General features: G+C 42.0%; 1 protein-coding gene across 1 annotated transcript in view; it reads right to left on the bottom strand.

Moving 5' to 3' along the window:
- LOC111966403 (phosphatase and actin regulator 3-like) overlaps positions 1 to 13,871 on the bottom strand; it is a 58,582-nt gene that overhangs the window by 11,689 nt on the left and 33,022 nt on the right. Inside the window, exons 3-7 of the mRNA XM_023991006.2 lie at positions 13,351 to 13,506; positions 7,230 to 7,451; positions 2,574 to 2,793; positions 1,826 to 2,067; positions 1,347 to 1,500 (exon numbers count right to left, since the gene is read on the bottom strand). Coding sequence (XP_023846774.1) covers positions 1,347 to 1,500; positions 1,826 to 2,067; positions 2,574 to 2,793; positions 7,230 to 7,451; positions 13,351 to 13,506 — 994 coding nt within the window. The remainder of the gene's footprint in view (positions 1 to 1,346; positions 1,501 to 1,825; positions 2,068 to 2,573; positions 2,794 to 7,229; positions 7,452 to 13,350; positions 13,507 to 13,871) is intronic.

The raw sequence follows: 13,871 nt of genomic DNA, 5'->3' as shown, positions 1-13,871 counted from the left end.
GTGTGAAATGGCATGGACAGTACAACTAAACAGTACACCAACAAAAAGGAGTCAATAGAAAAATGGAAATGCACGATTTCATATCTAACCCTTCAGTACCATTCTTGAAATCATAAATAGTTTTTGCTCTATTTTATCACAGTGCGCCACATTCTACTTGTATAACCACGTCAACAATTAAGTTTAGAGTTTGCAGGATTTTACTCCAATTGGCCATGAAACCACTCAGGGTAATTACTCATCTCACTCKCTCAACTAAGGATTGGTTTTGTCAAAACCTTGATTTGGTCAATCAGCAGGTTTAGCACTTGGCTGCTTTAAAATCCCTCCAACACAATAGAGCGACTATTTAGGATTGGCCAAGTCCAAGCGTTGATTCCAAAGAATGTACAGAACAATGCCAGATTAACTGGGCGACGCAAATCAAGTCAATGCAAGGCAAGAGGATAATTCTCCTCAATCAGATTGTCTTTCTCACCTCCACTCTAAACCCCCCACCTACTCCAACATTACCAATAAGCTTATAGTTTCATCCTCTTCTATCACTGTTCAGACTCTCTTCTCTCGTGGACATTCAGATTTCTATCTGTATTTACATTGACATTTTATACACAATCAATATCAATAGTTTGGTCTTATGTCCCAAAAGAGCCTTCAGGTTCATGTTGTCCATCCAGACCCGAGTTCAAGCACTATTTGAAATCATTTCAAATACCTTCTGTGCTTAATGGACCAGTATAATAGTACTATTTTAAATKATTTCAGATACTTTATCTGTGCTAAAAATGGACCAGTAGAATAGTTCCAAAACTGCAAACCCTTCCCATCTGGCAGGTATTTGAAAGATTTAAAATAATATTTGAACCCAGGTCTGCATCCATCCACTATAGCAYGGGTATTCAACTCTTACCCTACGAGGTCCAGAGCCTGCTGGTTTTCTCTTCTACCTGATAATTAATTGCACCCACCTGATGTGCCATGTCTAAATCAGTCCCTGATTAGATGGGAACAATGAAAACAAGCAGTGGAACTGGCTTCAAGGTCCAGAGGTGAGTTTGAGGGCACTAAAGGGTAGGAAGGAGGCCAAGTAGGCCTCCTTGCAGTAGGCCTACTGGATGTGATCTAGATGGGCTTTTTATCAATTCCACTATTCCTTGAATCCTATCTTCTTGCGTGAGTCCCAACCATATTGGAGAAGAAGGTCCTGGAGAAGAAGGTCCAAGGAAAGGGACCTTCCCTTTCCTTGGACCTTCTTTTCCAGCACCTTTAGAGAAGGAGGCGAGAGGATGTGAGGAATTAAGGAAAGATTCATTGAGAAAGGGGTGGGTGAAGATGACACCACTTACTTGGTGAGTTTCATCTCGATCTGCTGGCGTATTTCCTGACGTTCCTGTTCAGTCCGCGCTGGGAAGATATTCCGGTCTTCAAGCTCCTCTTTGCTGGGTCGATTCCGAAGCTTCACRGCCAAGAGCTCTTTCCTTAGCCTGCGAGGTAGTGTACCTGCATACACACACAGYACGTCAGCGATCACGTCGAGATTGCTCTCACAGGGCAGAAACCTAACCTAAAATGTGCACATTCAACTCAAACCTCAAATCACTTGCAGGTCTCAAGTTTAGGAGAGTCCATAATGCCCAAAAACAATGTCTTAAAATTGCTGTAACCGCCGTTCAACCGTCTCAACCCTTCGTCTGTTTCCCCCTGATGTTGAGCCCAGGAGTTAGAATGTTTAAAAATGAAAGTCTTGGGAAGGGGGATATAATTAATATGTTGTTTATTTGGTGGATATCGTTGTATGCAATCTTTCCTTTAAGAAAAGACTCACCAGAGATGACGGAGTCGTTCCAGTCGTCCTGATCGTGGGGGAGGCCCGAGGCGTCGGAGAAGCACTGGTCCAGCCGCACGTTCTCCTTGTTCTCTTCTGCCTCCTTCTTCCTCTCTGCTTGGTGTAGCCAGTCGACAACGCCGCCGCTCGCCACCGATGGATTCTCCGAGCTGGAGGAGCGAGAGAGTCGCCCATCAGAGCGCCGCCACGGGGTTGAGCCCGGCTCAGCAGGCCCATGCACACTGAGGGAACACAGGAGGGAGGAGGGAGCATGGGTGGGGGTTAACAGCACAAGAGGGGGTTTATGGATGGGTGAGCATGGCGGTGCAGGTCCATTTGAAAGGTAACATACAGGTAGGAGTTAACATGGAGACAGTGGGTGAGCATTTAGGTGAATATACCATGTGAACACTGGAGTGAACACTGGATTCTTCAATGGGGGAGTAAACATGCAACATGGCGGATGTACGCTGAAATCGGCTATAACATCATTGAGGGATTAAATAACGCTTTACTTAAAAACCGGCAGGTATAATGCATTATTATCCAGTTATAATGCATTGTAAGACTTGCCATGAGCATGTATATATAGAGAGACATATAATATAAGCCTTATACATGCTTATAACAAGTTATAAAGCCTTATATCTACAGGCTTTAAGTTCCAGAACATGAGAAAACCTGAACTCCCCMTCACATAATGGTGAGGTTATGTGTCTGTTTGCAGTGAATGGGCTGTGCTGCTCACCTTTCCTGCCGGTTCGCCTTTGAGGCAAAGGCTCGTTGTAGCTCCTCCATGATACAGCTAGGGGGCATGGGAAGGTGCATAATATTGGCGAGGTGAGGAGACCCTGAGGGGTTGGAGACGGGCCCTCGCAGGGCCACCATGGGGGCCAGGCTCTCGGGAGTCCTAGGTGGCTCTTTAGGCAGGAAAGAGTTGACCAAGTGTGAGGGCACAGCAGATGGGTCTGAGAGGCAGAGAAAGACAAAGAGATATTAGTTAAAGTGGTGGTGGGTGCGTGTGTGTGTGGTCCATATCCTCTTTGTGTATGGATGTGTGGTCCTTTAATATGTTGTTTATGTACAATATGTGAGCTAGTTAGCTGTTTGCACTTGTAGTAATATACAATTGAAGTCAGAAGTTTACATACACTTAGGTTGGAGTCATTAAAACTTGTACTCCACAAATTTCTTGTTAACAAACTATAGTTTTGGCAAGTCAGTTAGGACATCTACTTTGTGCATGACAAGTCATTTTTCCAGCAATTGTTTACAGACAGATTACTTCACTTAATCACAATTCCAGTGGGTCAGAAGTTTACATACACTAAGTTGACTGTGCCTTTAAACAGCTTTGAAAATTCCAGAAAATAATGCCATGGCTTTAGACGCTTCTGACATCATTTGAGTCAATTGGAAGTGTATCTGTGGATGTATTTCAAGGCCTACCTTCAATCTCAGTGCCTCTTTGCTWGACATCATCGGAAAATCAAACGAAATCCAAGACCTCCGGAAAAAATGTGGGTGTGGACCACAAGTCTGGTTCATCCTTGGGAGCAATTTCCAAATGCCTGAAGGTACCACGTTCATCTGTACAAACAATAGTACGCAAATATAAACATCATGGGACCACGCAGCCGTCATACCGCTCGGGAAGGAGACGCGTTCTGTCTCCTAGAGATGAACGTACTTTGGTGCGAAAAGTGCAAATCAATCCCAGAACAGCAAAAGGACCCTGTGAAGATGCTGGAGGAAACGGGTACAAAAGTATCTATATCCACAGTAAAACAAGTCCTAAATCGACATAACCTGAAAGGCCGCTCAGCAAGGAAGAAGCCACTGCTCCAAAACCGCCATAAAAAAGCCAGACTATGGTTTGCAACTACACATGGGGACAAAGATCATGTGAAAGAAATGTCCTCTGGTCTGATGAAACAAAAATCTAACTTTTTGYCCATAATGACTATCATTATCTTTGGAGGAAAAAGGGGGAGGCTTGCAAGCCGAAGAACACCATCCCAACCGTGAAGCACAGGGGTTGCAGCATCATGTGGGTGGCTTAAGGACAACAAAGGCAAGGTATTGGAGTGGCCATCACAAATCCCTGACCGCAATCCTGTAGAAAATGTGAGCAATACTGAAAAAGCGTGTGCGAGCAAGGAAGCCTACAAACCCGACTCAGTTACACCAGCTCTGTCAGGAGGAATGGGCCAAAATTCACCCAACTTATTGTGGGAAGCTTGTGGAAGGCTACCCGAAACGTTTGACCCAAGTTAAACAATTTAAAGGCAATGCTGCCAAATACTAATTGAGTGTATGTAAACTTCTGACCKACTGGGAATGTGATGAAAGAAATAAAAGCTAAAATAAATCATTCTCTCTATTATTCTCACATTTCACATTCTTAAAATAAAGTGGTGATCCTAACTGACCTAAGACAGGGAATTTTTTACTAGGATTAAATGTCAGGAATTGTGAAAAACTGAGTTTAAATGTATTTGGCTAAGGTGTTTGTAAACTTCCGACTTCAACTGTATGTTATTTACAGTCATGCGTGCATACATTTTTATTTAATTTATTTAACTAGGCAAGTCAGTTGAGAACAAATTCTTATTTACAATGACGGGCCTACCCCGGCCAAACCTGGATGACGCTGGGCCAATTGTGCGCTGCTCTATGGTACTCCCYATCACGGCCGGATGTGATAACAGCCTGGATTCGAACTAGGGACTGTAGTGATGCCTCTTGCACAGATGCAGTGCCTTCGACCGTTGCGCCATTCGGGAGCCCATTTTATGCATGGTGGTCCCAGGAATTGAACCCACTACCTTGGCATTACAAGCGCCATGCTCTACCAACTGAGCTACAAAGATAATAAGCTACTAGCCATCATGTGGTGACATTGCCACCTGGCCTGAGACTTGAAGTAGTGTCGCCTTTGCCAACCTAAACCATTGGTTTGTAATGTTAGTTTTTGGAATATGAATTGTCATTGTTAACGTGAGATCGAACCCTGGGTTGGCCGTACAGGTATGATCCATCAGAAAGTATTCATACCCCTTGACTTATTCCACATTTTGTTGCGTTACAGCCTGAATTCAAAATGGATTAAATAAATACAAATCTCACCCATCTACACACAATACCCCACAATGACAAAGTGAAAACATGTTTTTAGAATTGTTTGCAAATGTATTGAACATGAAATATCTCATTTACATAAGTATTCACACCCGAGTCAATACTTTGTAGAGGCACCTTTGGCAGCGATGACAGCTGTGAATCTTTATGGGGAAGTCTTTAACTTCTTATGGCTGCGGGCCTGTATTGAGTAGCTTGGATGAAAAAGGTGCCCAGAGGTGCCCAGAGTAAACTGCCTGCTCCTCAGTCCCAGTTGCTAATATGCATATTATTAGTATATTTGGATAGACAACACTCTGAAGTTTCTAAAACTGTTTGAATGATGTCTGTGAGTATAACAGAACTCATATGCAGGCAAAAACCTGAGAAAAAAATCCAACCAGGAAGTGGGAAATCTGAGGTTTGTAGTTTTTCAACTCATCGCCTATTGAAGATAGTGGGATATGGGTCATTTTGCACTTCCTACGGCTTCCACTAGATGTCAATAGTCTTTAGAACCTTGTCTGATGCTTCTACTGTGAACGGTTGGAACATTATTGAAGATTTATGTTAAAAACATCCTAAAGATTGATTCAATACATCGTTTGACATGTTTCTACTGACTAACGGAACTTTGACATTTCGTCTGCTTTTAGTGAACGCGCTTCGTGACTTTGGATTTGTTTACCAAACGCGCTAAATGATGGACATTACCGAACAAATCAAACATTTATTGTGGAACTGGGATTCCTGGGAGTGCATTCTGATGAAGATCATCAAAGGTAAGTGAATATTTATAATGTGTATTTCTGACTTCTGTTGACTGCACAATATGGCGGATATATTGTTGTCTTGATGTGGCTCTGACCGCCGACCTCAGATTATTGCATGGTTTGCTTTTTCCGTAAAGCTTTTTTGAAATCTGACACAGCGGTTGCATTAAGGAGAAGTGGATCTAAAATTCCATGTATTGAACATGAAATATCTCATTTACATAAGTATTCACACCCGAGTCAATACTTTGTAGAGGCTTTGTAGAGGTTTTTGGAACTACTGAACATAACGCGCCAATGTATACTGAGATTTTTGGATATAAATATGAACTTTACCGAACAAAACATACATGTATTGTGTAACATGAAGTCCTATGAGTGTCATCTGATGAAGATCATCAAAGGTTAGTGATTAATTTTTGTTTTTGTGACTCCTGTCTTTGGCTGGAAAAATGGCTTTGTTTTTCTGTGATTTGGCGGTGACCTAACATAATCGTTTGTGGTGCTTTCGAAGGTAAAGCCTTTTTGAAATCGGACACTGTGGTGGGATTAACAACAAGATTACCTTTAAAATGGTATAAGATACTTGTATGTTTGAGGAATTTTAATTATGAGATTTCTGTTGTTTGAATTTGGCGCCCTGCACTTTCACTGGCTGTTGTCATATCGATCCCGTTAACGGGATTGCAGCCATAAGATTTCCACACCTGGATTGTGCAACATTCGCCCATTTTTCCTTTCAAAATTCTTCAAGCTCTGCTTTTTACCCATCTACCAATAGTGCCCTTCCTTGCGAGGCATTTGAAAACATGCCTGGTCTTTGTGGTTGAATCTGTGTTTGAAATTCACTGCTCGACTGAGGGACCTTACAGATATTTGTATGTGTGGGGTACAGAGATGAGGTAGTCATTCAAAAATCATGTTAAACACTATCATTGCACACAGAGTGAGTCCATGCAACTTATTATGAGACTTAAGCACTTTCTACTACTGAACTTATTTAGGCTTGCCATAACAAAGGGCTTGAATACTTATTGACGCAAGACATTTCAGCTTTTCATTTATAATTCATTTGTGAAAAACATAATTCCACTTTGACATGATTGGGTATTGTGTCTGTAGGCCAGTGACAAAAAAAAACTATATTTAATCTATTTTTAATTCAGGCTGTAACACAAAATTAGGAAAAATTCAAGTGGTGTGAATAATTACTGAAGGCACTGTATGTATTTGTGAGTGTGTGTTTGTACATGTGGGGTCCACACTACCCCTCGGAGTGTGCAGTGCAGTGTTTTGGCATTATGGTCCCCTCTTAGTACACTCCACCAGGTTGTGGGTCAATTCCATTTTAAATCAATTAATTCATCAAGTGAACTGAAATTCCGATTCCACATTTTCTCAATGCTTTTCATTAAGAAAAACTTGGAATCGGAATGTCTGTTCACTTCCTGAATGGACTCTCTTCAATTCGAATTGACCCCAACCCTGGTACACTTAACTAGCCTTCTTACCATCGCCACTGCTCATCTGTGGCATCACCGGTTTGGCCGCTACTGGTGGTGGTGTGGTTCCTCGAGGTATTTCCTCTTCATGCCTCTCTGTCTTTTCTCCTCCCTCCTGGACCTCCTCAGAGGCATCGGCACCAGGCTGCGCCTCCTTCTCTCCCTCCTCCTCTTCCTCTGTATTTTGACTGCTATTTCCCTCTGGCTCACAGTCCCCTGGAGGCTCAGCCACTGAAAGACGTGTTCAATTAATTAAGTTTAATCGAAGTTTAATCTTGTAACGCCAGGACAACATTTACAGTGACAGTTGTCAGCGAATGATGCCGTTTCATCACCACTGGTGATTGTTTTCAGATGTCTCCGCTGCTCCCTAGTGGGTCGTGTGAGTATCATGTGGTTCATTTTGAGGGACTTATATACATCTAAAATAGCCACTGAATAAATATTTATAATAAACACACACACACAACCGATCAAAAGTTTAGGGTCACTTAGAAATGTCCTTGTTTTTGAAAGAAAAGCAKATTTTTTGTCCATTAAAATAACATCAAATTGATCAGAAATACAGTGTAGACACTGTTAATGTTGTAAATGACTATTGTAGCTGGAAACAGCAGATTTTTTATGGAWTATCGACATAGGCGTACAGAGGCCAATTATCAGCAACCATCACTCCAGTGTTCCAATGGCACGTTGTGTTAGCTAATCCAAGTTTATAATTTTAAAAAGCTAATTGATCATTAGAAAACCCTTGTTCTGATTAAAGAAGCAATAAAACTGGCCTTCTTTAGACTAGTTGAGTATCTGGAGCATCAGCATTTGTGGGTTTGATTACAGTCTCAACGTCAACAGTAAAGAGGCGACTCCGGGATGCTGGCCTTCTAGGCAGAGTTCCCCTGTCCAGTGTCTGTGTTCTTTTGTCCATCTTAATCTTTTATTTTTATTGGCCGCTGTGAGATATGGCTTTTTCTTGGCAACTCTGCCTAGAAGGCCAGCATCCCGGAGTCGCCTCTTCACTGTTGACGTTGAGTCTGGTGTTTTACAGGTACTATTTACTGAAGCTGCCAGACGCCTATGTACATAATTCCAATTAAAAAATAAAAATCWGCCGTTTCTAGCTACAATAGTCATTGACAACGTCTACACAGTATTTATGATAAATTTGATGTTATTTTAATGGACAACATTTTTTAGCTTTTCTCTCAAAAACAAGGACATTTCTATGTCACATAGAAATGTCCTTGTTTTTGAAAGAAAAGCAACAAAAAAAAGTCCATTAAAATAACATCAAATTACCATATATGTATATATACACACACACACACACACACACATAACCAGTCAAAAGTTTGGCAAAGTGGGTGGGGTTATATCCTGCCTGTTTGGCCCTGTACGAGGGTATCATCGGATGGGGCCACAGTGTCTCCTGACCCCTCCTGTCTCAGCCTCCAGTATTTATGCTGCAGTAGTTTATGTGTCGGGGGGCTAGGGTCAGTTTGTTATATCTGGAGTAGTCCTCATGTCTTATCCGGTGTCCTGTGTGAATTTAAGTATGCTCTCTCTAATTCTCTTTCTCTCTCTCGGAGGACCTGAGCCCTAGGACCATGCCTCAGGACTACCTGGCATGATGACTCCTTGCTGTCCCCAGTKCACCTGGCCGTGCTGCTGCTCCAGTTTCAACTGTTCTGCCTGCGGCTATGGAACCCTGACCTGTTCACCGGACGTGCTACCTGTCCCAGACCTGCTGTTTTCAACTCTCTAGAGACTGCAGGAGCGGTAGAAATACTCTTAATGATCGGCTATGAAAAGCCAACTGACATTTACTCCTGAGGTGCTGACTTGCTGCACCCTCGACAACTACTGTGAWTATTATTATTTGACCATGCTGGTCATTTATGAACATTTGAACATCTTGGCCATGTTCTGTTATAATCTCCACCCGGCACAGCCAGAAGAGGATTGGCCACCCCTCATAGCCTGGTTCCTCTCTAGGTTTCTTCCTAGGTTTTGGCCTTTCTAGGGAGTTTTTCCTAGCCACCGTGCTTCTACACCTGCATTGCTTGCTGTTTGGGGTTTTAGGCTGGGTTTCTGTACAGCGCTTTGAGATATCAGCTGATGTAAGAATGGCTATATAAATACATTTGATTTGATGTAGTAACCAAAAAAAAGTGTTAAACTAATCAAAATCTTTTTTATATTTGAGATTCTTCAAAGTAGCCACCCTTTGCCTTGACAGCTTTGCACACTCTTGGCATTCTCTCAACCAGGTTCACCTGGAATGCTTTTCCAACAGTCTTGAAGGAGTTCCCACATATGCTGAGCAATTGTTGGCTGCTTTTCTTTCACTCTGCGGTCCAACCAGGTAATCTGATGCAGCACTCCATCACTCTCCTTGGTCAAATAGCCCTTACACAGCCTGGAAGTGTGTTGGGTCATTGTCCTGTTGAAAAACAAATGATAGTGGGACTAAGCGCAAACCAGATGGGATGGCGTATCGCTGCAGAATGCTGTGATCGCCATGCTGGTTATGTGTGCCTTGAATCTAAATAAATCACTGACAATGTCACCAGCAAAGCACCCACACACCATCACACATCCTCCATGCTTCACGGTGGGAACTAAACATGCYGAGATCATTCTTTCACCTAAGAGATGGTGGTTGAAACCAAAAATCTCAAATTTTAACTCAGACCAAAAGGACAGATTTCCACCGGTCTAATGTCCATTGCTCGTGTTTGTTGGCCCAAACAAGTCTCGTCTTCTTATTGGTGTCCTTCAGTAGTGGTTTCTTTGCAGAAATTCAACCATGAAGGCCTGATTCACGCAGTCTCCTCTGAACAGTAGATGTTGAGATGTGTCTGTTACTTGAACTCTGAYGCATTTATTTGGGCTGCAATTTCTGAGGCTGTTAACTCTAATGAACTTATCCTCTGCAGTCTTCCTTTCCTGTGGCAGTCCTCATGAAAGCCAGTTTCATCATAGCGCTTGATGGTTTTTGCAACTGCACTTGAAGAAATTTTCAAAGTTCTTGAAATTTTCCGTACGGACTGACCTTCATGTCTTAAAGCAATGATGGACTGTCATTTCTCTTTGCTTCTTTGAGGTGTTCTTGCCATAATATGGACTTGGTATTTTACAGAATAGGGCCATCTTCTGTATACCTTGTCACAACAAAACTGATTGGCTCAAACGCATTCAGAAGGAAAGAAATTCCTATAGTTAAGTTAACAAGGCACATCTGTTAATTGAAATGCATTCCAGTTGACTCCCTCATGAAACTGGTTGAGAGAATGCCAAGCGTGTGCAAAGCTGTGATCAAGGCAAAGGGTGGCTACTTTGAAGAATCTCAAATATAAAAATTTATTTTGACTTGTTTAACACTGTTTTGGTTACTACATGATTCCATATGTATTATTTCATAGTTTTGATGTCTTCACCATTATTCTACAATGTAGAAAATAGTTTAATTTTAATTTTATTTTTTAACCTCGAATACATAGGTGTATCCAAACTTTTGACTGGTACTGTATATTGTAATAGTCTATGGTAAAATTGTCAAAACAATTGTTTACAAAAAAGAAAATGGTGGTTACATTGTTTTCTAAATCCCCTTGATATGCCTAAAAAATAAACACTAAAGGATTTAGTCAAATTCCATTGCCCTCTCACAGTGATTACTCAAATTAATCTAACTGGATTGGAGCCCGACCAATATATTGGTTCACCGATATTAAATCGGACGATATTGGCCTTTTACCCAGTGCTTGACTTGGGCAGGAGCTCACCGGAGCTGAGTACCGACACCTTACATTTGTTACTGCTTGAGCTCCTGTTCAAAAGTATTATGGAGCTCCTGCACCTAAATATAAACAGTACCGGCACCCAACATGAGTACCGGCACCTATTTAAATTCAAGTCAAGCACTGCTTTTACCGCTATATCAGTAGATAACTCCGATAACTGCTTTTCAATAAATAGGACAAAAAAAGGGAATCTCATGCTGATCTGAACACTTGCGGCCATTCTCATGATGCGTCTTTAATTACACAATGTAAGAAATTAACATTTTGCACATATTTCTTGGACAATTGATGTTTTGGATGGCAATTTATATGAATTCCATGTGTAAAATTGAACTTTTAAATTTCTCTGGCATAAAATAGAATCTCGGCAGATATCGGTATCGCTAAGTTTTGTCCCAATTTTTTTTTGAGGGGGGGGGGGGGGGGGGGGGGGAATCGGACCCCAAAAAACATATCAGTCGCGCTCTAAACTGGATAGGCGAAAGCAATACTGATGATTGTAGACTTAATCATATTGCTGTGACTACCCTATCCTGTGTCAATATACAGTGGCAAGAAAAAGTATGTGAACCCTTTGGAAATACCTGGATTTCTGCATAAATTGGTCATCAAATTTGATCTGATCTTCATCTAYGTCACAAAAATAGACAAACACAGTCTGCTTAAACTAATAACACACAAACAATTATGCATGTCTTTATTGAACACACCGTGTACACATTCACAGTGCAGGGTGGGAAAAGTATGTGAACCCTTGGATTTAATAACTGGTTGACCGTCCTTTGACAGCAATAACCTCAACCAAACGTTTTCTGTAGTTGCGGATCAGACCTGTACAACGGTCAGGAGGAATTTTGGACCATTCCTCTTTACGAAACTGTTTCAGTTCAGCAATATTCTTGGGATGTCTGGTGTGAACTGCTCGAGGTCATGCCACAGCATCTCAATTGGGTTAGGTCAGGACTCTGACTGGGCCACTCCAGAAAGCGTATTTTCTTCTGTTGAAGCCATTCTGTTGATTTACTTCCGTGTTTTGGGTCGTTGTCCTGTTGAGCTTCAATTGGCGGACAGATATCAAGACATTTTGCAGGAGAATGTTAGGCTAAAATGAATTCAAGTTTTCTGTTGATGAGAGCAAGCTGTCCAGGCCCAGAGGCAGCAAAGCAGCCCCAAACCATGATGCTCCGTCCACCATACTTTACAGTTGGGATGAGGTTTTGATGTTAGTGTGCTGCGCCTTTTTTCTCTCCACACAGTGTTGTGTGTTCCTTCCAAAACAACGCAACTGTAGTTTCATCTGTCATTCATTCATCTATTTTTCCAGTAGCACTGTGGAACATCCAGTTGCACTTCTTCAAACTTCTGACGTGCAGCAATGTTTTTTTGGACAGCAGTGGCTTCTTCCGTGGTMCCCCACCATGAATATCATTCTTGTTTAGTGTTTTACGTATCGTAGACTCGTCAACAGAGATGTTAGCATGTTCCAGAGGAAAAGTCTTTAGCTGACACTCTAGGATTCTTCTTAACCTCACTGAGCATTCTGCACTGTGCTCTTGCAGTTATCTTTGCAGGACGGCCACTCTTAGGGAGAGAGTAGCAACAGTGCTGAACTTTCTCCATTTATAGACAATTTGTCTTACCGTGGACTGATGAACGTCAAGGCTTTTAGAGATACTTTTGTAACCCTTTCCAGCTTCATGCAAGTCAACAATTCTTAATCTTAGGTCTTCTGAGATCTCTTTTGTTCGAGGCATGGTTCACATCAGGCAATGCTTCTTGTGAATAGCAAACTCACATTTTGTGTGTCTTTTTTTAATAGGGCGTCTCATTGATTGGACTCCAGGTTAGCTGACTCTTGACTCCAATTAGSRTWWMGASWWSTCKWWAYSCTAAGGGCTCACATACTTTTTCCAACCTACACTGTGAATGTTTAAATMTGTCTGTTAGTGTGGTTAAACTATGTTTGTCTATTGTTGTGACTTAGATGAAGATCAGATCAAATTTGATGACCAATTTATGCAGAAATCCAGGTAATTCAAAAGGGTTCACATACTTTCTCTTGCCACTGTATCTTCTTTGAAAGGAGGACTTGGAAAAGGTGACATTCGATACTTTTGCCTCATATTCAAAATGTCATCTTGAATCCAAAATAAAACATTTAGCATCACTGTCCAAATATATGGTGAGGACTATAGCCCTAGGCTAAGAGGTAGAAGCTTCATTATACCAATCAAATCTTCTTAGATCTCCACAAGTGCATAAAGCATAGGATCTAGGCAACAATTTGGGATTAAGCCTTAGTTTTCCATGGAGGTGGGCTGTCCTACCTGGCGGGGGGAGTTCCTCTTCGGGGCCCAAATACTCCACACTGCTGACTGTGAGAGTGGCATTGAGCGACACCCCAAACATGCATGTCCCATCTGAGGAGCCCTGCAAGGGGGAACCGGGCTCTGGAGAGAGACACCCACTGGACAATGCCACATCTGCACGGAGAACATAGAGAGACAACATACACAGCTTAGTTTTACAACCATGTTTACCCTCTATTTCACACTCATCTCCATAGCGTGACTACTAGTCTCGGAAATCCCAGTCCTAGGGCAACAGCACTATTCTGTATYCTGTGTGTGTCAGAGGAGGCTGGTGGGAGGAGCTATAGGAGGACAGGCTCATTGTAATGACTGGAATGTGGTTTCCATATGTTTGACACCGTACCATTCAACCCATTCCAGCCATTACAATGCACCTTCCTCATATAGCTCCTCCCACCAGCCCTTTCTGGCATGTGTATGTTGGAACATTGTTAATGTGGGCAGCAACCCATCTGTTTAGGGAGACTACATGACTG

The sequence above is a fragment of the Salvelinus sp. IW2-2015 genome, linkage group LG7 (assembly GCF_002910315.2).
Source record: "Salvelinus sp. IW2-2015 linkage group LG7, ASM291031v2, whole genome shotgun sequence".
NCBI classification, from domain to species: Eukaryota; Metazoa; Chordata; class Actinopteri; order Salmoniformes; family Salmonidae; genus Salvelinus; species Salvelinus sp. IW2-2015.
This window is presented reverse-complemented; position numbering and strand designations above follow the sequence as displayed.